Source organism: Panicum hallii, chromosome 2 (genome assembly GCF_002211085.1).
Source record: "Panicum hallii strain FIL2 chromosome 2, PHallii_v3.1, whole genome shotgun sequence".
NCBI lineage: Eukaryota > Viridiplantae > Streptophyta > Magnoliopsida > Poales > Poaceae > Panicum > Panicum hallii.
The window spans coordinates 50,384,899-50,408,133 of record NC_038043.1 but is presented as its reverse complement, the minus strand read 5'-3'; the positions used below and the strand labels follow the sequence as shown (position 1 = coordinate 50,408,133).

At 42.4% G+C, this 23,235-nt stretch overlaps 3 protein-coding genes across 4 annotated transcripts; all 3 read right to left on the bottom strand.

Annotated features, from left to right (window-relative positions):
• Positions 1-108: 108 nt before the first annotated feature.
• On the bottom strand, positions 109-2,704 carry LOC112882704 (ATP synthase subunit delta', mitochondrial). The gene is made up of 2 exons (XM_025947819.1): positions 2,340-2,704; positions 109-689 (listed from the first exon to the last, which is right to left on the bottom strand). The coding sequence occupies exons 1-2, from the start codon at positions 2,604-2,606 to the stop codon at positions 345-347; spliced, it is 612 nt and encodes a 203-aa protein (XP_025803604.1). The 5' UTR covers positions 2,607-2,704; the 3' UTR covers positions 109-344.
• Positions 2,705-3,402: 698 nt separating this feature from the next.
• LOC112880160 (regulator of nonsense transcripts 1 homolog) lies at positions 3,403-13,832 on the bottom strand. 2 transcript variants are annotated; one of them, XM_025944656.1, is made up of 29 exons: positions 13,014-13,831; positions 11,385-11,636; positions 11,110-11,280; positions 10,926-10,976; positions 10,746-10,838; positions 10,525-10,620; positions 10,381-10,431; positions 10,188-10,306; positions 9,429-9,537; positions 9,167-9,289; positions 9,002-9,073; positions 8,615-8,686; positions 8,470-8,536; positions 8,205-8,347; positions 8,043-8,114; positions 7,836-7,964; positions 7,042-7,197; positions 6,840-6,953; positions 6,638-6,736; positions 6,480-6,557; positions 6,037-6,171; positions 5,798-5,872; positions 5,600-5,711; positions 5,137-5,510; positions 5,002-5,064; positions 4,849-4,920; positions 4,595-4,723; positions 4,375-4,494; positions 3,403-4,287 (listed from the first exon to the last, which is right to left on the bottom strand). In XM_025944656.1, exons 1-29 carry the CDS (start codon positions 13,602-13,604, stop codon positions 4,207-4,209), a joined length of 3,819 nt encoding a protein of 1,272 aa, XP_025800441.1. In that variant the 5' UTR covers positions 13,605-13,831; the 3' UTR covers positions 3,403-4,206. The 2 variants fall into 2 exon arrangements, with proteins under 2 accessions (XP_025800441.1, XP_025800442.1); XM_025944657.1 differs by lacking the exon at positions 5,002-5,064 and having other exon boundaries at positions 13,014-13,832.
• A 2,031-nt stretch (positions 13,833-15,863) lies between these two features.
• On the bottom strand, positions 15,864-19,935 carry LOC112882421 (ras-related protein RABH1b). Its single transcript, XM_025947477.1, has 6 exons — positions 19,604-19,935; positions 18,598-18,668; positions 18,417-18,505; positions 18,103-18,214; positions 16,601-16,691; positions 15,864-16,439 (listed from the first exon to the last, which is right to left on the bottom strand). Exons 1-6 carry the CDS (start codon positions 19,718-19,720, stop codon positions 16,293-16,295), a joined length of 627 nt encoding a protein of 208 aa, XP_025803262.1. The 5' UTR covers positions 19,721-19,935; the 3' UTR covers positions 15,864-16,292.
• Between the last annotated feature and the right edge of the window lie 3,300 nt (positions 19,936-23,235).

Here is a 23,235-nt window from a genome sequence, read left to right as displayed (position 1 = left end):
CGGAAGCGTGGCATATATTGCTCTTGAAAGTAAACGTAGTAATATTTGACATTTTACTGGAGCTACAAAATGGCGCATCTATTTCATCTGATTCAAGGCCCAACTCAATGAAAACTGAAAGCAGCACCAGGTCTTGGATCTCAGAGGAAAAATATTCACCAGTACAAAAAGAAATCCATGCAGGATTCATGTAAAAGAAGAAACAAAAGTCCTTGTTTTAGATGGAGTATAATTTATTTAGGATCATTCCCTCCATCCCATGTCCATGAGTATGCAAACTTCCAACTCACATTCTAAAAATGTAGATGCAAAAGACAGACGCAAACAACTTGAGGTGTCATCAATTAACTGGTCAATGCAGCATTGAGCGCACTGTGGACATCGACTCCAATCTGAGCCTCAGCCTTCTCCAAGTCAGTTGAGGCTGACCCAAGCTTGGCAGTGAAATCAGCGAGACCCTTTTGGACCAAGGCTGGGTCGATCTGATCCACAGGGACCGCCTCAACAGCAACAATGTCAGCTATGGAGTTTGCATGGACGAATGCAAACCCACTGCTCACAAAGTACTTGGTCACATCGTTCCCCTCATGTACTGAGAGAACACCAGGCTTGAGCTCAGCAATTGTTGCAACATGGCCTGGCAAAACACCCATCTGACCAGTAGTAGCTGGTACGATCACCATGTCAACCTGAAAACAAGTGGAAACAGAACCGCATCAATAAAAGGCAACTGAAGAGGAAAACTATTGTCAGATAAGCTATACAAGAAAGCAAACTGATGCGAACATGGCCCATTAAGATAAGCTACACAAGAAAAGCAACAACCATATCATAATGACACAAGAATGCAATGTAATCCAGATACCAAATCCTGTTATATAGCAATGGCAAAACAAGATGGTAGGGATCAAATCCTAAAATCTACACACCAAACATCATAATGTAAAGAGTTCCATTTTGACATATAGGTTTGCATGACACACAAATAAGCAATGTGCAAAATGATCCTGATGCAAAAAAAATCCGCATGGATTCAGCTTAAACAAACCCTTGAATTATACTAAGATCAACCCTCTGAACGGTAAGTTCAACAATACCAGTCCATAGGGAGCAGTTTCAGGCAACTATGCATCAATAAGCATGATAAATATCTAGTGATTGGTGCCATATCATGGTATGAGAATTGGTGAAAGGACACAGCCATTGATGTCAGCAAGCTACTTTTACAAATAAGGAACAAGAATCATGAACATGAGCAAAAACCAATGATGGCACCAAGCTACCTTTACCGATAAGAAACCAATTCACACAGATTAAGCCTCTACTTGGTCTATTCAGGACAAGAACAAACAACTATTTATACCACAAACTGAAAAGCAATTAAAAGACACCAGACTAAGATGGAGTTTTATGGCATCGAACTTCAAAACAATACTAAATGGTGTCGAAGTGATGACCTTATTCAAGCAAGACACGCACAGTTACATGATAAGAATTGGTATAAATCTAGGTCACTTATCCTTGATTCAACATTTCAGCTAAAGAACTACGAGAAAATAGGAAAAATTAAACAAACATGACAACAGAAGATGTAACACTGTAGACACTAGTATAAAAAAGGAGGAAAACACATAATACAGACATTAAGATGAGGTAATGAATTGGTGAAAGAAAACTCTGCAAGGAACCCGAAATGATGAGACATGAGACACAATCCTAACCCCAGAAAACAAAAGGATGAAAGTGAATAAAAGAAAGCTATGCAGGTAGGTAGGTATTTTGGCTGCTTAAAGATATTCAACCAAGATGCTCTAAATTGCAGCAACTCATATACATCCAATAACCAAAATAAAAGGAACCATTATCAGCACAATCACTTGCAATCGGAGAAGTCAAATGCTGTAACTCATCAGTTAAGTGACTGAAGCCAACCAACACCATTTATCTGGAGGGCTCCACCACATTGACCAATACAAGGACAACATCACAAACAATGTAATACCTGGTTAACAGCCACACTCAGTGTGAAAGCCTGTAGGATCATGTGAACATTGATCGGATCAAAGAAATTTGACCTCAACAAAAACGCCAGCTAACAGCACTCACCGTACCACCTTACATCGAACTCACAGCCGCTAACCAAAACACGACGACCCCAAACGGAGGTTCACATCGGGCCGTGCGAACCAGATCAAGGCGGGGGCATGTATCGTCAAAACATCGCCTCCATAGGCCAAACCAATCCCCAGATCGCGCAGACCACAAACCCTAGAAACGCCCGAACACACAGATCTGGGGCCAGAAATGGCGGAGGGGCCGGGGGCGGCGGACGGGTATACCTCCTTGTTGGCGATCTCGGACTTGTATGGGAGGACGAAGTTAACGGTGAGTTTGGTGGGGATGGCGGCCGGAGTGGGCGGGCGCGGCTGCATCAGGGAGATGGGCGTCTTGGGGGGCTCGAGGTTGGGGGCGACCTTCTTCCACGCCTCCACGAACGTGGAGTCCTCGGCGGCCTCCGCGGGCACCTCCGCCGTGGCGAGCGCCCGGCGGGCGGTGGGCGCCACTGCGGCGCGGGAGGCGAGACGGCGGGCGGCGTGGCGCAGCATTTTTTTTTTCTCTACCCCTCTCTCGTTTTCCACTCTCTCGTCGCCTCGCCTGGCTGCCCTTGCGGATTTCGACGGATGCCGCCGTGGGGGAGTGGGTGCTAGGGAAGCTGGGGATTCGGGCGATTTTGGAGAGAGCGAGGAGGGATGGGAGAGTTGTTGTTGGGCTGGGCTGGGCTGTGCTGCTCTGCTCGTGCTGGACCCGAAACGAATTTGTATTTGGGCTGAGCTGGACTAAACTGGGTGCTCGAAATTTATCAGCCTCTTCCTTCTATCTCATGTTTTATTTTCACCTTGAGGTTACGTAGCTCCTATCTGAGTATCTCTGACCCACAATGAATATTTTGCCATCCAGGTGACTACTTCACGTGGCATACACATTATCTTTCAATGTGTATAATATTTTTTTCGCAAAAAAAATGTATAACACTTTTGGAAAATAATGTACTCAAACAGCTCTATAGTAATGGCTTCATGCTGTGTGTGTGCGTTTTGTAAATGTAAAGTATACTCCGTAGAAAACATAGCCCAGACATGGACATGTAGAGCATCACAACCGTTATCCCATGACCCTTTAGGACGTTTCAGGTTTCAAATGCACATTTCTGGACCCCAAACTATCAAAAACAAATAAAGAATTCCACCTGCACTATTGCAAATATTGTTCACTGACCATCAGAACAGGACTCCGGCAGAGTTGCCATATCCAACGGAAACAGTGGACTAGTGTACATATTTTTCCGATTTCATTTGCATAGCACAACGCCAGCAAAAACACATTTATTCCAGAATTGACCTCTGAAAAAAGAACCACTTGCTTCAAGATAGAGGAACAAATATGGGTTTCAACAAGGCATGATCAAAGCATTTCTCATAATTAACCAAATTATAGAAGTAAAGCCCAAAACGATCAAGCCATCCCCCCACAAGATACGGCGACCAAGCAAAGTTACACAAAGTACTCCCAATTTCTAATCATCGCAAACTCTACTTTCGCCAACATCATCTACACCATTTCTGTTGCATAAATATAAAAACTATATCGAATGCATACATAATGTAAAGGTAAAATATCTCAGGCACGTGCGCTATCTGAAAGGGTTGGCCACCCCCACCAATAACACCTCTATACAAAGCCACTCTGCAGGCGCCTTCGTGGTACCATGGAGGCATGCAATCGCTGCACCTTTGACTTTTGATGGCAGCAAATCCTGGAATATTCACATCATACCACTATAGGCCCCGATTGCCTTTCTATACAGGTGAGGGATGAGGGTAGCGCCATCAACCTCTCTCAATGCACAATATGACACCTCTTGTTGTCAAAACCGCGTAGTGAACTACAACATCGACAACGAGATACGTTGCAATCCTTGTGCTCCTCAGCACTGGTCGTTGGTCAATAGCCATAGCCATCTTGTACAAGCCTGCCCTGACAAATATCCAATACATAGTGTGCCATGATATGCTTGTTCTCGTTGCTTGCATCTGATGTCTATGCACCATCAATCCGAAATAGTGCAGAAGGGCACAACCTGTGGGCCAAAGTTGCAACCCACCAAACTTCCAAAATGTGGCTTCAGCCAATCACAAGCTTTCATTATCACTGTGGAGGAGGTTGAAGAGACTGTGGTTGGGTGTTATAGTGGGCATAGGATTGAGAGTATAAGGGGTTCATCATGTTCTGCAAAAATGCAATGCTAGTTATGCCTGCTACAACTTTCAAGTCAATGAAGGAAACAATGGATGCAGATATAGGAAGACAACCGACCTGTGACTGGAGAGGGCCAGCAGATGCCATTCCATAATGCATCTGAGATGACTCATCTTGCGAGGGATCATTATATCCCGCTTGTGTAAACATTCCATGAGATCCATGGGCCATGTGATCCTGGATCATATCGACAGACTTAGGAGCATACATATACATGGGCATGCTCAAGAATAGGTTACTTAACATAATAGTAATGAACTGATATCAACAAACAGACCTGAGATACGATGTCATTGGTTGTACCAATGTGGGAGTATCCTGGATGTGCATTTTGGTTCATATAATTCCCAGAGTATCCAGATTGGGGTGCTTGAGTAAACTCAACACCATAACCACCTTGAGAAGCCTGTAAATGGAAACTTTTATGAGCCAAAAAAAGAATACATAATTGGTTGATTAAATTTCACAAAGCCATTCAGCAAATGTATAGATATAGTAAAAATTGCACGTGATTAGATGTAGTACACAAACCTGGGTAGAGAAATCTGCAATGTTGTAAGGCACATGAGATCCTTGGCTCTTGAAATCATCTCCGAAGAAGTCCTAGCAAACCAACAAATAAGTATTGCATCAACGGAGAGTACAAATAAGATAATAATGTCAGGCATCATTTATTGTTAGTACCTGAGACATCCCACCAATGGAAAAACCATCACGGAATGTTTGACTGAGTCCTTGGACAGGCATCTAAGTTGCAAAGGGAAATGTTACTATGTGACTACTGTTATTTCCAGTATTATGAGAGAGAAACAAGCAAACCTGTGTCATCAATCCAGTTTGGGACATCTGGGCTCCACCAGAAGGCTGACTACTAGGATTCTCCAAGCCAGTGTAGTTAAAGTTTGACCCTATGCCACCCATAGCCTGCTGAGAGTTCTGTTGATGAGCAAGGTGGCCACCAATAGGACCACCCGTATTGGAACGAGGTGCCCCAAAATTTCTACTTCCAGGTTGAGGCACCGGTGGAACAGCTCCAATGGGCCCATGCATTCCACGAGTTGGAATTGCATATGGTTGAGAATGTGGAGCCCCAGGAAATGGAGGAAAAGGCATACGAGGAACAGCATAGCCCGCTGGGTGCACACCAGGTTTATGAACCCCATTTGGGGGGCCATAAGGAACAAATGATTGTCCTGTATTTGAGGGGGGAGAGGTGTCACAGGTTGAAAGGAAAATTTTCATGTTAAAAAAAATCACAACATGAATGTGTAACTGTATATACCTTTCCCCCTACCACTTCTTTTATCTGCTGCTGGGTTGGCCCCAGCCCCAAAGTTGGTTCCATGCATAACACCTTGACCACCACCCAGGAACAATCTCCGGTCATTATAGATCTATACTTACCAAAATAGCATTGATGAGAGAGGAAAACAAACATGTCAGGATGCATCACAGCAGTGATCTGGGGAAGATGGTTCACCTTTTTTGGCTTCTGAAATTGCACCATACTCTGCTTTAAGTTATTTAAAGGTCCTTCTACCAGACACTCATGCTCCTAAATACACAAAAATTGAATATGAATCTCAAAATAACACAAATTAACATAATTGATAGCCGTTCACAAACCCCAAATGTTTATAAATTGCCACACTTCACCCCCAAAAGAAACAAAAACCAGCAATCTAAATCAACATCCAAATGTATGAAAGGAAAACTTACCTTGTAATGTGTCAACAAGCTATTCCAAAGGGGCTGCTTGCTCAATACTTTTGGGTTCCCAAGAATAACTATGCCATACCGTGCACGAGTTAGAGCAACATTTAACCTGCGTGGATCATTGAGAAACCCAATTCCCTGAGAGAGCATAAAGAAGGCGTCAGTTTACATGGACGTGCTACAAAACAGTTTGCTCATTAAGCACAAACAGGTAAGGTGTAACAAGCAAGAAGGTAATTAAATGTTGCAAATGAAATGGATTGCACAAAGAAATAAATGAATAGATGAGCATCCAGGAATACTCCATATCAACAGGTACAAAATGGTTTCAAGTATCAACTCACATAAACAAATCCCAAATAAACAAAACAAAGATAGTTGCATAATGAACATTCAATGGCTAGTAAAATAGCGCAAACCACCACTGTAACAGCACAGAAGCATACCTGGTGCTCATTGCTTCTAACACACGACAGAATAATGTAGTCTTTCTCTCTTCCCTGAAACGAGTCTACACTTGCTACCTGAAAGAGGTGCAAAACTTAAGCAAAGCAACCTTCTATAAAGGGATTAACACTACGTTTTTACATGTTTTGTCGCCAACCTCGATTTCCTTGTAAAGTTGTTGGCGAAGAGAGCCATTCCTTGACATGTAATTTACAATGTATGCCCTTTGTCCTTCATAAGGTGTGATAACTCCAATCTGTAAGTTCAACAATACATGAGTACCACTGTGCCAGGGATTATGTGGTGTTCTCCATAAGATAAGCAATATTCTGGTCATAAGATGAACAGAGTAAAAATACCTGGCTTGGTACAACACCACTTCTTAAAAATGTTGTTACAATTTTTTCAACATTTGCAGCTTCAGTTCTATTCAGATATGATGTCCCACTAGCACTGATCTCTTCTTGTCCCATCTGCAGAAAATTGTTATAAATATGCGTGCAAATTGGAAGAGCTTTTGTGTTTCAAACATGATAGTTCAAAGATTGTCGAACAAGCTACCTGCACATAGAAGAACATAGGCCGATTTGGAACAGGCCAAGGAAAATCAATTCCAGATGATTGCCTCTCATTAACAGTTACTCCATTTTGCAGTGTGCCTTCATAGAAGCAGTTGGACGGAAATTCTGAGAGGCAAGGGTGCATTCTATACTGGACCTGTAAATCAGAGATGATTAATTTAGAATGATCGCAGATGGGCGGATGGTAGAGAGTAGATGTCTTCTAAGTTAATTACTGCAGCCATTGCTTAAAGCTTTAACATAATTAATATGAACAGAAAAAAATCAAACATGGACATCACCTTTAGACATTCATTTCCACTATATATGGTTATGTTAAGTATCAAAGATCAGGCCCAATGATGGTTGAAACGCCTTTACACAATATTACAGGTTCTTTCAGAAAATGTCTTTTCTCTAGCGTCAAATATTTATTCTTTATCCTCAAAATATATTGCATCTGTTTTTTGAACTACATGAGCTTGTCCTAAACATCATAGACTTAAAGATGGAAGGAGTACAAGGTAAGTGCTTGCATGCGTAACACATCATTGCAACAACGTGGATATGCTCCATAATAAAAATCTAATAAAAAACCAATAGTTCCAATGGCCAAGTTTCAGGAATAACCATCTCTACGGAAAACTGGACATGAGAAGAGAACTAATAAATTGTTAAGGCACAAAAATAGAATCATAGCCTTCATATATTACTAACGTTGCGGGATGAAGCTGGGAGAGAATAATTGACACCAAGGTAGCAATTCCTACATAACACAACACACGCAAGTATTACCTGTAGCCTGAATGGCTTCACTCCCAGGATAACAAGGCGTTCAAACAGAGATTGTGCTAACCCTGCACGAGCTGCTTTTTTGCACATGATGACTGGACCCAATTGGCAATGATCTCCAACGAGAACAACCTAAATGAATTGTAAGAGTATAAATACAAGATATAATATAATAACATAAACCTTAATCAGCGAAACTATTGTTGTTACCTGCTTGACACCGAGCACCAAAGGAATAAGACATTCAGGCTCCGTTGCCTGTGTGGACTCATCAATAAGAACCTGATAATAAAGTTCACGGTTGCTTCAGGATATATTACAGAGAAGACATCTATGTTAACACTAAGGCAGCAGCAGGTGTATAGTCGTTACTTGTCGGAAACGGAAGTTTGAAAGACGGGGATCTCCAGCACCAACACAGGTGCAACAAATGACATCAGCACTTTGCAGTATCTCTCTTTCAGTGGCACGTTTTAGTGACTTGTACTTCTTCTCATCACTACTGGACAATTCACCTACCAAAACAAAATACGCATGTAAGAATACTCACTCAATAAACTCTGCTACTAAGGGCACATTGAAACCCTCGACAAATGGTCGATTGTGGCTTACTGGCACCACAACATGAATAAATTACCTTGCTCATCTTTCAGTTGCTGTAGCTTGTGCAATTCACTCTTTTCAGATGTATCCAGGTGCCTAACCTGCATTGTTTAAGAGAAGCATTAGTAACATTCAGACAAATTTCCAACAAAGCAACCAGATAAAAATTTTGGATGTACCTGATAATGAAGTGTAAGATGCTCAACAGGAGATGAAACAGCTTCTCGAGATTTTGCACACAGCCTAACAACCTGTAGCCCAAAATTATAATTAATAACAGATCACGAAATACAGCATCAATATCGGGACAACAGCACCAAAGAACTAAACATTTATTGCTCGTGACAGATTCAGAGCTGTTAGTACTCATCCAAATGTACTAATCATGCTCAGTTAATCATCCAAACAGCTATGGTGTATTTAGACTAAACAGCAATAACATACTCAACAGGAAGTAGAGAAGAAAAATGAGGCCAGTTGAGAAACTGTTTAAAGCAGAAATTTCAAGCAGAGTGCAGCCTTAGGGTCATCCTGCACGGATAAATTCCAAGCAGGCTTCAATGTACCTTGAGACCAGTTGAGCTTATCTTCTCCGCCAGTTGATCAACAGCAACGTTACTTGGTGCGCATACAAGAACCTAAGATTTGGAGGATAAACAAGGTCAAAGAGGTCAAACAATTCTCCCAAAATATATCAGCATAGCAAATAACAGACTCTTACAGCCTTATACCTGTCCTTGACCTTGTTTTGCCATGTGATAAACAATTGCAGCAGATGTGACAGTTTTTCCAGTGCCAGGTGGACCTTGAATCAAACTAACTGGCTTCTGGAGGACACTTTTAACTGCTAAAACCTGAACATACACACCAAGAAATTCAGAAGACAGCAGCAGATCAACCAACAGTAACAAATGGATTATATCTTAAGAACGCTACTAGACACATATCTTGTGCACATTTAAGAAGAAATGGTAGTAGACACATATAATGTACCTGGGAAGCATTTAGTTCTGGAAGTCCTGGTGCACCAAAGCGTCTTGGTAGGGTATTACGTATTATTTGATGCTCAACTTCATGTCCCAAAAGGTGATGGTATATGTATCTGTGTGATAGAACAGACACATGTAAAACTTTGTTAATAGTGATACAGCTGTGACAAACACTTTAGAAGGATGGAACTATACAAGAAAGAACTCAAATACAGAACTACTACTAACTGATAAGAGTGAAATGCACGAGTGATTCTGAAACTTGTCATGTCATGGAGTGCCATCCAGGCACATGAACTTGGAAACTTCTTATAAGGGTCCATAAACTTGTTAAAATGCATTATATGGATCCAGAGTACCCAAAATACCCCTATGATTTTGACTTGTCAATATGAGATCTCCACATGGCATGCCACATCAGCAACCGGTGGGGTATTTTGGTCAATTTGGACATAGATGACAGATTTAACAAGTTTGAGGACCCAAATCTGCATTTTCGAAGTCCATGAACCTGACTCCATTACAAGTTCAAGGACCACTCACGCATTTCACTCTACTAAGAATATTCCGCAATATGAATAGTTGACAAGTGTATGTAGATCAGAAACAATTCAATAGTTCACCAACTAGCTAAAAATTTTCACTTGAAGCGCTTTTTGGAATTAGTAAGGCCATTTTTAAACAAAGAGCCTCGTTGTTCGATCACTTTAACATGCCAACTGCACAACTTAATCTTGCCCACAAGGCCACGCAATGAACTCACCCACTGACACTTGTCTCATCCACGGCGAAAGTTTTCATTGCTCCTTGCATTCTATCAAAGCTAGTACTTTTCCAAACAAAATCCACACTGAATCCAACGCTTAGTTCAGTGGGTACCCCCTGAAAATCAGAGATACAATTACAATAGGCTGAGCGGATGCTAAAAAGAAACAATAAAAAAAAGTACTTAATACCTGACTAGCACGAAGCTCAAGTGCCACCTCCTCTTGGGCAGTGAGCTTAATCTGGAGGAACAATGTTCTTAGCACAGGCATAAAGGTCAAATTAACCCAATTAAGATTATCAAGCAATTATCAATAGGTTTCTAATACACATACCACATGCCCCACAGACTGCCATGTGGGATGTGAGCTATCACCAGGATATCTCAAGCGCAGCTCATCTCCGGGCACAAGCCTCAACTCGTTATCTTCCTATAAAATACATAATTGATTTCCCATGTTAGGCAAAGAATGCACGATGCAGAACCAACATAGTTTATGACAAATGATGGTGTAAATTCACTAATCCCATTTATTTCAGTTCTTATTAAACAAACCTTTGGAAAGACGAAGTAAGCTACGCGCTTCTTGTTCAGCCCAATATCCCACCGAACAGTTACATTATCCTTGCTCTGCGACTCTTTCATCATCTGCAGCAAAGCACAAAACAATAATGCAATTCGGTTCTGTGATAGAAAAAATAAAAGAAACATGAGATCATACCCAGAACACAGTACCTTGTCATAATCAGCCTCAAGCTTTATCAGCGGAGCAAAAACATTTTGATACTGGCAAAAAAAAGAGTAAGGATATGCTAGTTACAATGATAGACAAACAACTGAGATTTGAAAGATTGCCAGTAGTAAAAAGTAATCTGAAGAAACAGAAATACAGAGATGTTTAGCTTTGTAAAGTTCTAACCTGGTAGGCGTCTTCATATTTCAAAACCACTGCCTGAGGTTCATCATCTACACCAGGCTTTTCCAGGTCTTCAAGGGAGGCATCAGGATTTGTCTTCCAGAGCTCTTCTACTTTGTTAATTTGCTGAGCACTAATTTGACGAGCTCTTAGCTGCTCCTGTTCTGAGGGTACCTGGAAAGAAGTAAATTGGTCAACCATCAGAATGTTAATAGCTTACATCAAGTGCACATACACGTGGTAGACCAACCACATAAAGCATCATGAAAAACACTTGCCTTTACAAGCCATGACAAGAAACACCTGTCATCAATAAGAGGACACCATTGACTAAGATCCCAGTTCATATCCTTCAATGCATTTACACTCAAACATGGCTCTCTGCACAAAAGAACAACAACGTTCTCCGACTTTGCTGAGATAAACCCAAGAAGAAATACATTCCGACAACCACAGTTATAGCATTCAAGAATTGTTTCTCCCAAAGGGCTATCCTTGTGAAGGCACACTTCCTTATGCTTGGCCCTGACCTGCAAACAACAAATGCATGATTATTGCCATCTACATAGCAACAGTTTCGTATAAATAGGTGAAAGCAGGTGGATTCTGGCACAAAAAAATAATGCACTTAAGCATGAGTGATCTAACCTACACTCAAGATATTTATTTTGTACACAAAGCTGAAGGTTTTGTTATGACAGCAAGTACAGTAGAACTGATGAAGCGAAAGATTCAGCCTACAAGTTACAGGCGGTTGATTTACATATACATATTCCTTACAGCATAATCTTTCTAGAATAAGTTGAACTGAATAAAATATCATCACTTTTCTCCCGTCCCATTCTCTCTCCTTCATTTCACTTGTAAACGACCCTATGGCTCAGCTTTTGGAGTAACCATTTATGTGTTCACTTGCACCAGTTCTTGGTTTGATTAGACAAGCTCATAGCACACAGCAGCAGGCATCGATGCCTCAACACGAAAAGTGTGCCAAGGCTACAGTGTGGGTGGCCTTAATAATAGCTAGCAAAGCTAATTTCTGGATAACTACAGAGCCTTTCAATAAGCAAATACAGTTCCAACATAACAAGTTCAAAACAAATGTCACAATACGGGCAATCATAGGACAATTTTTTCGAACAGAAGATACAATGTATCCCTGTTGACATCCAATGCCATATTCCTATACCTTGACATGGTCTTCACTGAAAATACAATTAAATCACTTTCCTAGCAAACTGTTCGAATGACGGTATCAGAAACCCACTTGAAAGCGACTGAACGAGTGAACTACTGGCTAATAGGAAGCATATTTGCCACAACATGCAGCAACTATTACGTTCACAAAACAATGCAAATATTAATAGAGAACAACAAAAGCGTCAACCAAATAAGCAATTCTAGCAATATTTTCATTCCCACAGCAACATTTCCCATATATACAACCACTAATATAATATTGCACATTGGCTTATTTCGACATCAAAATTCAAAAGAGAATTAACATGACTCAAAGTTATTTTACCTACGACTATTTCACCAGAAAATCTTACTAATCTACTAAAATATCAATCCAGGAAGAACACTAGGATTAGCAAATTGCAGAGACTAGAGACACAGCTATCAGCTCATACGACACAAATTGCAGGATCTAACCACTGTGACTCATTGCATTAATTTTAAGATGGTTGTGATCACCTCAGCTACACAAACACACACATACTACCAAACATGCAACTGCGCCATCTGAACTAATGTTTACTAATATAACTTAAAATTGATGCAAAGTATAAACGGAAATATGGAATTAACAGCTTGCCAATCTTAAACATTAACTAATTAACTAACCCATCCTCGTTTACATAAGCAAACTAAGCTACATCATGACGAAAGGTAAGGAGACAAACCAGGTGGTTGACAATGTGGGAGCCAGAGGTGTTCCCCCGCGAGTTGCAGAACCACTTGCGGCAGGAGGGCACGTTGCACCTGGCCACGCAAGCGGGGTTGTGGATCCCACAGTACCGGCAGGCATGTTCCACGAAGTCGCCTTTGCCATAGTCGTACCCATCCTCCCCGGCGCCAGCGCCTACAGGCTCCTCGAAGCTGAGCGCGGCGACCCCGGAGGCGAGCCCATCCGCCGCGGCAGACGTTCGCGCCTTGGAGGCGGAGCGCGGCGACGGCGAGGAGGAGGAGGCCGGCGGGGTGGGGACGTCCTGCGGCGCGAGATCGGGCTCTGGGGAGGCCGCGTCGGGCGGCGGCGGCGGCGGGGCCGGCCAGGACGAGGACGATGATGCGGTGGCGGCGACGGGCGGCAGCGGCGCGGATCGTGGTGGCGGCTGCGAGAGCTCCGGGAAATCGGGGTAGTCGAAGTCGTCGCCCTGCGTGTTGAACTCGAGGAAGGTGTAGGCGTCGCCGGCGGCGGAGGCGGAGGGGTCCGGCTGCGAGGCCGTCTCGTAGAGGTCGGCGGCCGCGGCGGAGGAGGGCGGCTGCGTCGCCATCCCCGCCGGCTAGGGTTAGGGTTTTGCCGCTGGCGGAGGCAGGGAAGGGCCTGTGGGGGAGACGGGGCGAATCGGGAGGTGGAAGGGGAGAGGACGACTACGGGGCGGAGAGGATGGTGAAAGGGGGTGGGGGGTTTGATTTGGTTTGGATTTGCTTTGCTTTAACTGCGCGGAGTAGTTTCGTCTCGTCTCGTGATTTGGGGATTGCAGGGGGCGCACCGTGCACGAGAGGAGAAGGGGGGGGGGCGTGGGGGACACCGGTATGCCCACGACACGAGTTCTACCATGCGACGACTACGCGTTGGTGCGGTGAGGTGCGCGCTTCGACCGGGCCAGGCAATTGTGGTCATTAGGCCCACCTGTCTTGTGTGGCCCAGCTATATGCGCTGATAAGCCCAGGAAAGGAAAATGATTGGGGATCGATTTTGGCGCGATGAATAAAATGCTAACTAGTTTCAGCTTCATCTCGAAAAAATAAAGAACAGGTTTCTGTTTTCAAAAGATAACTAGACAATTGCAGTTTTCAACGTAACAACTCCAAGCCCTGAAAACGTCGGCCTTGCGTGTCATCCTCGCGCACAACTAGATCTACGCACAACTACAGAGCCTAGGCTCAACTCAATAAGAATGCTTGGCAACATCGGCATCCCTATTTCGAGGAGCGAGCGCCTGTGATCTTGACACTTGACTAGTCTTCTTTCATCACAATGTGTTGCTGGTTTGATGGTATGGGAAGCCTCGATCAATATGATTCGAACAATTCATGTGGATGTGGAGTATAGATAGGGATTCGAACCATCATGTAGCATATGGACATACAAGCAAAACGAGGATAGCTTGGTTCTTTAAAGCTTTGTGGCGAGATTTTCCTAATTAAGTGCTAAACTCGATAAGGGTGCTCACTTCGATAGTTCCATCAAATTCAGAGGGAAAACAATACATAAGCATAGGCCGGTCCGTGCTAAAATGCTTAAGCTCATGTCACTAAGCCGCCAATTTTCTTTAGATGCGTATTAGGATATCCCCATGTGGCCACGTGGGTATGAGCAAGGTTTTAGGATACTATGATAGCACCGAGTCTAAACAATCGTGATCCTAACTTGTGTCCTATTTTCATATTACCTTGATCTTGTTTGAGAGTTGCATACAGCTCCATGAGGACCTCACTAGCTTACATAGGATCATAATCCTGACAATAAAAAGCCTCGCATAAAATCAAGTAATTTATATGAGAAATTGAGTTTTATTCGTTTATCTTGATATGTTTTTACTCTTTTAACTATCATATGTAAGGTAACATTTGGTTTATGTGACCTTTAAAAAATTGAGATGTGATAAATATTAAGGTAGATTGAAAATAAACAATGTGAATAAGCTACTTATTTTTTCAAAACCCAATTAATAATTTATTAAAAAAATATTCTAGGATTGCATTTTTACAATATATTACAAATCTCTACTTATTATTAACATAAGCAACGGTTCCTTGATCCGTCAATCGGAGTCCTAATCGAAATCTAGATGACCATATGTTGAGTTAAGAATTTGAAAGTGCTTGGCGAATAATAAAAAATTGAAATCATCGACCAGCACATACTATGTTATTATAAAATACATATAATATATATATATATTTCTATATGGCTTCCCATAGCAATGCACGAGTATATTTGCTAGTATATATATTTCTAAAATACGTAAGATTTCCACCTAAATTTTAGTTGGTCTGCCTTATGTTCGTGACAGGTGGACCTTAGTCTATCCGGTATGCGAGTCGGGTCAGCTCGCCCCTCCGTCCACGACTCGATCATGTAGATCCCTACAAATTAACACATGAGCAACTGTACGATACTTACACCAATTTTGATTGTAGCAACGCACAGGTATATTTGGCTAGTATTACAAATATATGTTTGCAAAACATGACAGGATCATCGTGCAATGTGACCCTGGTAGAACAAAAAAAAAAATTGTACCCTCCTATTATAAGTATTTATCTGGTAAAGTCAGTACCCAAGGGTACTTTATTTTTTATTGGACCCAAGGGTACTTCTACTTCCATGTGTAGCCTAAAGCTGACTTTTGGGTTCGATGTCCTTTGTCAATTGTCATAGAGTTCTACGCCTGTACTACATAAAGCATTTGAGTATTTGACAAAACACTCTACAAGAGCTGTAGTGACCGCACAGAAAACTAGCGCTTTGGCTCTTGCAGATTCCACCGTCCCAACTCCAACAGACTGTTTTAAGAAGCAAAACATTTCAACGGTGAAATATCTGGGATATCACTTGGCTATCGCCTTGCAGGGCTTATTATAGCTTACAAAAATTCCAATACATGTTTGGTACACATAGGAAACATGACTCAAGCTAACTGCAACAAGACAGATGGAAAATATATATAAGTTCAACATGAACCAATCACTAGCTCTAATACCCAACTCGAATGGTAGGAGTTCGCAGTGCCAACCCAACTATACACTGTTGCTAGCTTAGGCCACTGAGAAAATAACACTAGAAACTCAAAACGTATCATTCCAACGCAAATGGTCCATTCACCGGGTAAAGACTATGGTGAGATTCACTGGTGAGAGACAATCAACTCTCCTTCCTGAGAGAAACAGCAGAGATAACGCGTTCCAACACTCAGGGTCTCGAGATCATAAGCAGCAGGTGTCAGGGACCGCAACTAACAACTGCATCCCCCAGCCTGAGCCTGAGACTGGGACGAGTTTGCATTGCCGGACCTCAAGTTCACATCAACCATGTCTTCCTGCTTCGCTGATGAGAGAGTCTCCATCCCAGGAAGCGCAGCCGCAATCTTACGGAACAGAGCCTGCTCACAAGTTTGAGGTGGTCAATGCAAAACAAGAAGTACTTCCTAAAGAAAAGCACACTATTTTGAACTTCAGAGGAAAAAAAATTCAAGCTCTAGAAGCATGTTATAGATATGAACCCAACTTGGAATACTAAATGAGGCATATTTATGAAGCATACCTTAATGTTAAACCCAGCTTTAGCACTGGTTTCGATAAACATCACACCAAGGTCCTTTGCCTTGCCTTCCCCTTCCTCTATTGAGACTTGCCTGTTCCAATAGATACAACAGAGTTTCAGCAAGAATATAATAGGACCATAGTTCTTCAAGCTATATTAAGACATCAGTGAAGATTCACTGTACAAGACCATTGGTAGGATATCAATATATGCCATTTCCAGTTCAAGTGAAAAAAGAAACATGCGCATAAATATTGAGCAATAAAATATAGTGTATGCAACGTATATGCATAAATCTAGGATCAAAGAAAAAGCAAAGCTTCAAACATAATGTCCATACTAACCTATCATGGAAAAAGGAAAGAGTACAGAAAACTGATCCGATGAAATGCAAGGTTCTAATAGTATGCACCCCATTCCAAAAACTTGCATCAGAAATTATAACTAGGGCCTGGTTGGAAAGAAGGTTTTGGGATCCAAATCTCTAGGTTTTAGACATTTAGTACAAATGTGAAGTAAAACCTATTTTTTTCTAGAAGGGATCTGCAACCCAGACACAAGAATTAGTGTTCATGTGATCGATTCTGTGTTGCAACAGCCAACATTGTGGCATCACATACCATGAGCTGCCTGATAGCTCTCTTTTCAGCTTCATAGCATAGAAGCAACAGGACGTGAGGAGGTAAAGATTGCCTGTAGTTATTACAATTTTTCTCTTATTTGCTTGCCTAACGTAACACTAGATATTGATCTGGAACTACTCGTTCAAGGTATCTTTTGCACTTTACGACTTCTATATCATCCTTCCAAATCTAGTTTTAAGTGTCTACTGCTTTCAATCCCAAATATTAAGTCCATTTGGCCTTAAGTCAACTTTTTTGCCATTGATTATCAATAATTTAAACATTAAATTGATTGATAATGTGAGATTGATGTTACTAGATTCATCATAAATTATACTTTCGTAATATATAACTCTTTATATTTAAAGTATTATATCCTTATAGATATTGTTGGTCAAAGTGCAACATTGAGGACTCTGTCAATGTCCTAACGGATTTATAATTTGGGGATCAGAGGGAGTAATTAGTAAATTCCAACAATATCAGATAAAACAGTAATCTGTAGAAGAGCAACAGGAGACAAATAGAAAATAAGAAATTTGGAAAGATTGATTCCAGCTTTTTCCCAGGTGTTACCCCAAGATCTGAGATTCCAGCTGAGATTGGGCTGAGGGCCCAGGTCCAACTGACATACTCAGGGATCAGAGCAGATAATATTCTCCTAAATCAGACTCTAGGATACCATCCAACTAAAAATTTCGAAGTAGTACAAAATGGTATTATTTGATTTCACTTGATTCACTGGGTTCACAGTATCCAACAATGGTGCTAATAAATGCGATAACCAAAGTGCCAATTTCAATTCCATAGTAGATAACACGAAAGACATCTAGAGAACTATGTCTGATATCACATAAAATCTAAGCGTTTACCACTCACCTCTTGTCAACAAGGTCAGTTTTGTTCCCAACAAGCACAATGATAACATCACTGCCCCTCTCAGTGCGAACTTCCTCTATCCATTTTGATGTATTTAAGAAAGACTGCCTGCCTACAACATTGAACGGATAAAGCTAAGAACAATACAGTAAACTTTGTGTACCGATCTAATTGACAAAAATAGCCAAGATAAAGTTCCTAGTCAATCTGATAACCAAATTTTCTAAAGAAAATAACTATGTGCAGCATCTTTGTGGATTCATGATCAGAAAGAGAGGGAGGGAGAGAAAGAGAGGGAGGGAGAGAGAGGTTACTTGCAACATCGAATACAATGACAGCAACTGAAGAGTCTCTGATATAGCTTGGAATTAAACTCCTGAATCTTTCCTGTCCAGCAGTATCCCTGCAAGAAAAGAATAAATGCATAAGGTCAGGAGCCAGTAGATCTCAAGGGGGATACATACAGACTAACAGATGCAGCAACAGTCACCATACCAGAGTTGGAGTCTCACAGTTCTATCTTCAAGGTACATTGTCTTGGACAGGAAATCAATACCAATTGTAGCCTGCGTCCAAGAGAGAAATTTGAGCAACACTCGATAAGCAAACCAAAAATTACTCTGACAAGCCAATCATCAGAGGAGTAAATGCAATAAAACAATACTAGTATGCAGAATGCTAAAACAACGTAACAGATCCAGCAACCATACAATCCATACAAAGAAGCAATCGACATTAATTGAGACTCAATACTATTTTAAAGCCTTTAAAGTCATAATGACTGAAAACAATTATAATGCATGTCAGAGCTTCCTGTAAAGTGCCAAGCCTATGGAGATGACAGAAGTCCCTTGTCAAACAAGCATCCTAGGATAGAAAAAAACACTTTGCCTTCCATAAATGTAGGACAGGTATTCAATGGCATTCTAGACACACCAAAATCTCTGTCCCAACTGCCAATACACTTATCGAGGCATCCTCGGGCATCCCAGAAAATCTCTATCACGGAACAATTTCGAGCGCCAGTGATCCAATCATAGCATCAACTTACGACGATGGATCAGTTTCTAGCATATTAAAGGTGAGCACAAATTCTCAGCATTCTAAACTAAGGCGCTAGGCATGTAGGAGCCAAAGCCTTTTAAAGCTCTGCATATTCCACCACACATGTAACTGCAACGTAGCAGAGGTACAGATATGCCAATTCATCCTCCTCGATCAGGGATCATGAACATTCCATGGTTCCGTAAAACAGCATCATCACAGACAAAAAAACAGGGTTTTCTACGATTAACTACAGAACCACCCGATCCAATCTGGCGCGGAATAGATCACCCTCCTCCGGATCACATCGACTTACCGACCCGCCCGCGCTGGATCTGGCCCGCCCGCTTGGATCCAACCAACTAACCAAGCTCCGACGCGGCGAGATCACACGACGAGCAGCACGTGAGGGATCGATCGGGGCGTAGGGAAGGAGGGCTCGAGCGGGGCGTCGTACCTGGTAGGTGTTGTCGAATTTGTCGTACATGAAGCGGGTGATGATGCTGGTCTTGCCGACGGACTGGTCCCCAAGGAACACGAGCTTGTACTTGGCGAGCGCCGACACGGGAGCCATCTCCGCCTCCTCCTCCTCTTCTCCCTCCCACGGCAGGCGGCGGCGGCGAGGTCAGGTCAGGTCAGATCGGATCCGGCGGGGGAGAGGGGGATCTCTCTCGCTCGCTCGCGCGGTCGGCGTGTGTGTGTCCGCCCCCTTGTCTCTCTCTCCCTCGCGAGTGTTGCGCTCCCCCTCCCTTCCCTTTGCGCGTCTGGTCGTTTGCCTCCGAGATTGGTGCCCGCCGTTTATTAGCCCTTCGCGGAGAAGGCGGCCGGACCGGAGGGCAAATGGCACGAAAGGCCTTTGTTTTGTTTTCTCAAATCGAACTGCTAGTGTCCGGACCTCCCATCCGGACGTCAGCGTCGAACGCCGGGTTATCTATTTGTTCAAATAAATTAGTGTTGACGGAAAAATTCCCACTGCAATATTTCGGTGATCTTGCGTGCAATATTCTCGTCTAGACACGCGAACGCGATTGTCTCCTCCCATTTTGGCACTTCCTTTTCCTATCCCCCACGAGCAATGCCGTAAGACCGCAAGGCATGCTAAGATCGTGTGCATTTAGTTCAGCTGTGAGCTGTGAAAAGTCTGTTGTGGAAAAGCTGCTGTGAGATGACTGCTGTGAAAAAGCTGAAAGTCGTTTGGTTGAAACTGATGTGAGTTGTCGACTGTGAAAAAGTTATATATTGTCTTTATACAAATTGACAGTATATAATATTTCTTTGTGATGACCAAATTCTTTTTCCTTTAAATCTTTATTTATATATATATATGAAAATATTTGGAGTTAACTTTTTTATTCTTTTTATTTTTATTTTTCTATATATAAAAATCTTTATTTTCTTATATATAAAAAAGAATTGAAAGAATATATATGTGACCAATAGTAGGTGTGTAGTTTTTACAAATTGGGAAAAGCTGTAAAAGTAGGATACAACCTGCTTTCAAATTTGTACTACAGAAAATCAGTTTTTTCAAAACAGCTGCAGAAAAGCTAAACCCCTTTGGTTCAGCTTCCGCTTTCTAAAAGTAGAAGCAGGTTCAGAAAGCTGAACCAAACGCAACCTAAGTTGCAACATGTCTTGTCCCTTTCAAAATAATCAAATTCAGACCAGTGGTCAACCATACACCCGTCACAACATTAAAAAAATATCATCTTTAAAAAATCATCTGCAACAGTAGGATCAAATATTTGAAACATAAAAAATATACACCAAAAATTATTCACACCAACACGTGACTCTACTAATAGTCTCCACTCCTTAGCCGATCAAACGTCGAAATTTGCGATTGCAACAACAGAAATCACTCACGGCAACATGTCAAAGCAATGGATGAAACATGAAACGAAAGCAATCCAGTAAAGCATCGTATTGCTATATCCCAATTTGTCTATTTTAACATCTCTAGTCATCTTTAGCAACATTTCAAACCTCCGATTGAAACATCCAAAACTAATATTGCAACATTGAGAGATATTATCGGTGTTTCGAACCACCGACCAATAAATTTTATGATTGCGCGTCTCGCTCGGATGGTGAGCAAAAAAGATACGAGGGTTTATACTGGTTCGGGCGGAACGTCCCTACGTCCAGTTCGAACCACTTATGCTCTTGCACTAGATTTGTAGTAAAGGTTACAAACGGGCGAGAGAGGGAAGAGGCTCCCAGGTTTCTGATGGAGTGTGTGTGAGAGAATTTGAATCTGAACGTCCGGTTCCAAGGGGTCTCCCTTCCCCTTTTATAAGTCAAAGGGAAGGGAGTGTATACAGAGAGATCTCCGGGATCGTGCCGCCTCTACTCTTCTTCGCGTGGGCCCTGCTGGCCTGTAGATGACGATAGAGGTGATCCCATGCCATGCCCTGGTGCGACATGCGGCGTGCGCCCTAACGGAATGGGCGGACGGGTCTGCCAAGCCGCAGGACGGGCGACATGTGCCCTGCCGAGGCGGGCGGTGGGAGCCCCTTGGCGTGTTTTACGGCTTGACCTTAGGCGCGGTGGACGGCCGAGGCTTTCCGTAGTAGCTTGTCCTTTCCGGAGGTTATGTCACTGCACATCCTTACCTACCCTTGCTCCAGAGGTTCATCCTCCGGCATGGCCCGTCACTTCGTGAGGTCCCTGGGGCCCCACGCCTTTGGGGCAAACGTGCCGGACCCCTCACCTTTGGGTCAGGCGGGCGGACGCGTCGGACTCCTCATCGTTGGGGTCGGGCGAGGCGGCTGTGTCCTTTCTCCAGTGCTTCGCGTTGGGCTGTCGGTGCCTCTTCTCCCGGTAGGCCGTTCTTCGGCCATTTGATGGTCTAGCTGGCCCAAGCCGTGTACTTTGCGTGATTAGCTTCCTAAGGAACGAGGAACGTTCTTTGGGGATTCGTAATATTTACCTCGACAGATATCAATCGCAATATCATAAATGAAATGTTGCAACATCGAAAATCCATCGCCCTGAAATCAGCTGCTCCCTCCGTTTTAAATTGTAGATTATTTTAGCAAATCTCGATATACATATTTTGTTGTGCATCTGAATATAGCATATGTTTATATATATATATAGTAAAATCTACCTATCTAAATTTATCAAAACGACCTGGAATGGAGAATGGAGGGAGTACTTACCTTCATCATCTAGCTCCTCGCCATCTAAATTAATCCCCGTTGCTCGTATCTCAACTCGCTGCTGGAATCATTCTTCTAGCAACTCGAATCGACACCTGTGTTAGGATGCTACAAATCGAGTGGGCACTTCGAGGCCTACGCACGTTCGGTACAGTTGTGGAAGGCCTTCACTGCATGCGCCTCCGCGGTGCTGGGTGAGTCGCCGGGCGGTGGCCTCCGCGCATGATGCCGAGGTATCGTGTCATGGAGATAAAGGATCAGGACGAGTGGATAAGGTTGAAAAGAGAATAAGAAGCTAAAGCTACGGTAAAAAGAATTAACGGGAGTGTGTGATGTCGGTGGGAAGCTGGATGGCAGTCACGTGTACGCCCGATATTTTCACCCCGCGTCGGACGTTGTAGGAGAAGCATTATCGTTTCTTAAATAAAAAACATGATAGTGTACAGCCACAGTGCTGAACAATACGGACCCCGTGTATCTCGGCACGCACGGCACCGCCAGCCAGTTCGATTTTGGGCTACTTTAAAAAAAATCAACTTTGGACAAAAACAATTAGATAATCTGTACCATAAGGTTTAAATAAAGTAGATTAAATAGTTAAAATAGCCGTAAACCATTAGCGACATGAACAAATGGACGCCACAGAATAATTATGAAGCATTGCGAAGATGCCATATAATTAATTTTATCTCTAGTTTTCCTATTATCGGATATAATAGAGTACTAACTACTATTTTTTCCACCCTATTATGATATTCGTGGACATCTTATTGTATCTCTAACATCTCCTGATAGCTAAATTAAATGCTCAAACGAATAGTGTAGTGATAAGATCTATAAAAAATCAGAATTAGGAGATGCTACTCACTCCATTTTCTAAGACGCACATACATTTCCAAATTAAAATCTCGTTTTGTGACTAACA

Excerpts from the sequence above, each read along its gene's own strand:
- LOC112882421 (XM_025947477.1), bottom strand. The coding sequence starts at position 19,720 with ATGGCTCCCGTGTCGGCGCTCGCCAAGTACAAGCTCGTGTTCCTTGGG. Across the intron at positions 18,506-18,597 it reads ACTGTGAGACTCCAACTCTG|GGATACTGCTGGACAGGAAA; the intron begins GTATGGTGACTG and ends CTTTTCTTGCAG. Across the intron at positions 18,215-18,416 it reads CATTGTATTCGATGTTGCAA|GCAGGCAGTCTTTCTTAAAT; the intron begins GTAACCTCTCTC and ends TCAATGTTGTAG.
- LOC112880160 (XM_025944656.1), bottom strand. The coding sequence starts at position 13,604 with ATGGCGACGCAGCCGCCCTCCTCCGCCGCGGCCGCCGACCTCTACGAG. Across the intron at positions 11,637-13,013 it reads CCCACATTGTCAACCACCTG|GTCAGGGCCAAGCATAAGGA; the intron begins GTTTGTCTCCTT and ends TGTTGTTTGCAG. Across the intron at positions 6,737-6,839 it reads GTGGTGTTGTACCAAGCCAG|ATTGGAGTTATCACACCTTA; the intron begins GTATTTTTACTC and ends TTGAACTTACAG.
- LOC112882704 (XM_025947819.1), bottom strand. The coding sequence starts at position 2,606 with ATGCTGCGCCACGCCGCCCGCCGTCTCGCCTCCCGCGCCGCAGTGGCG. Across the intron at positions 690-2,339 it reads CCGAGATCGCCAACAAGGAG|GTTGACATGGTGATCGTACC; the intron begins GTATACCCGTCC and ends ACTTGTTTTCAG.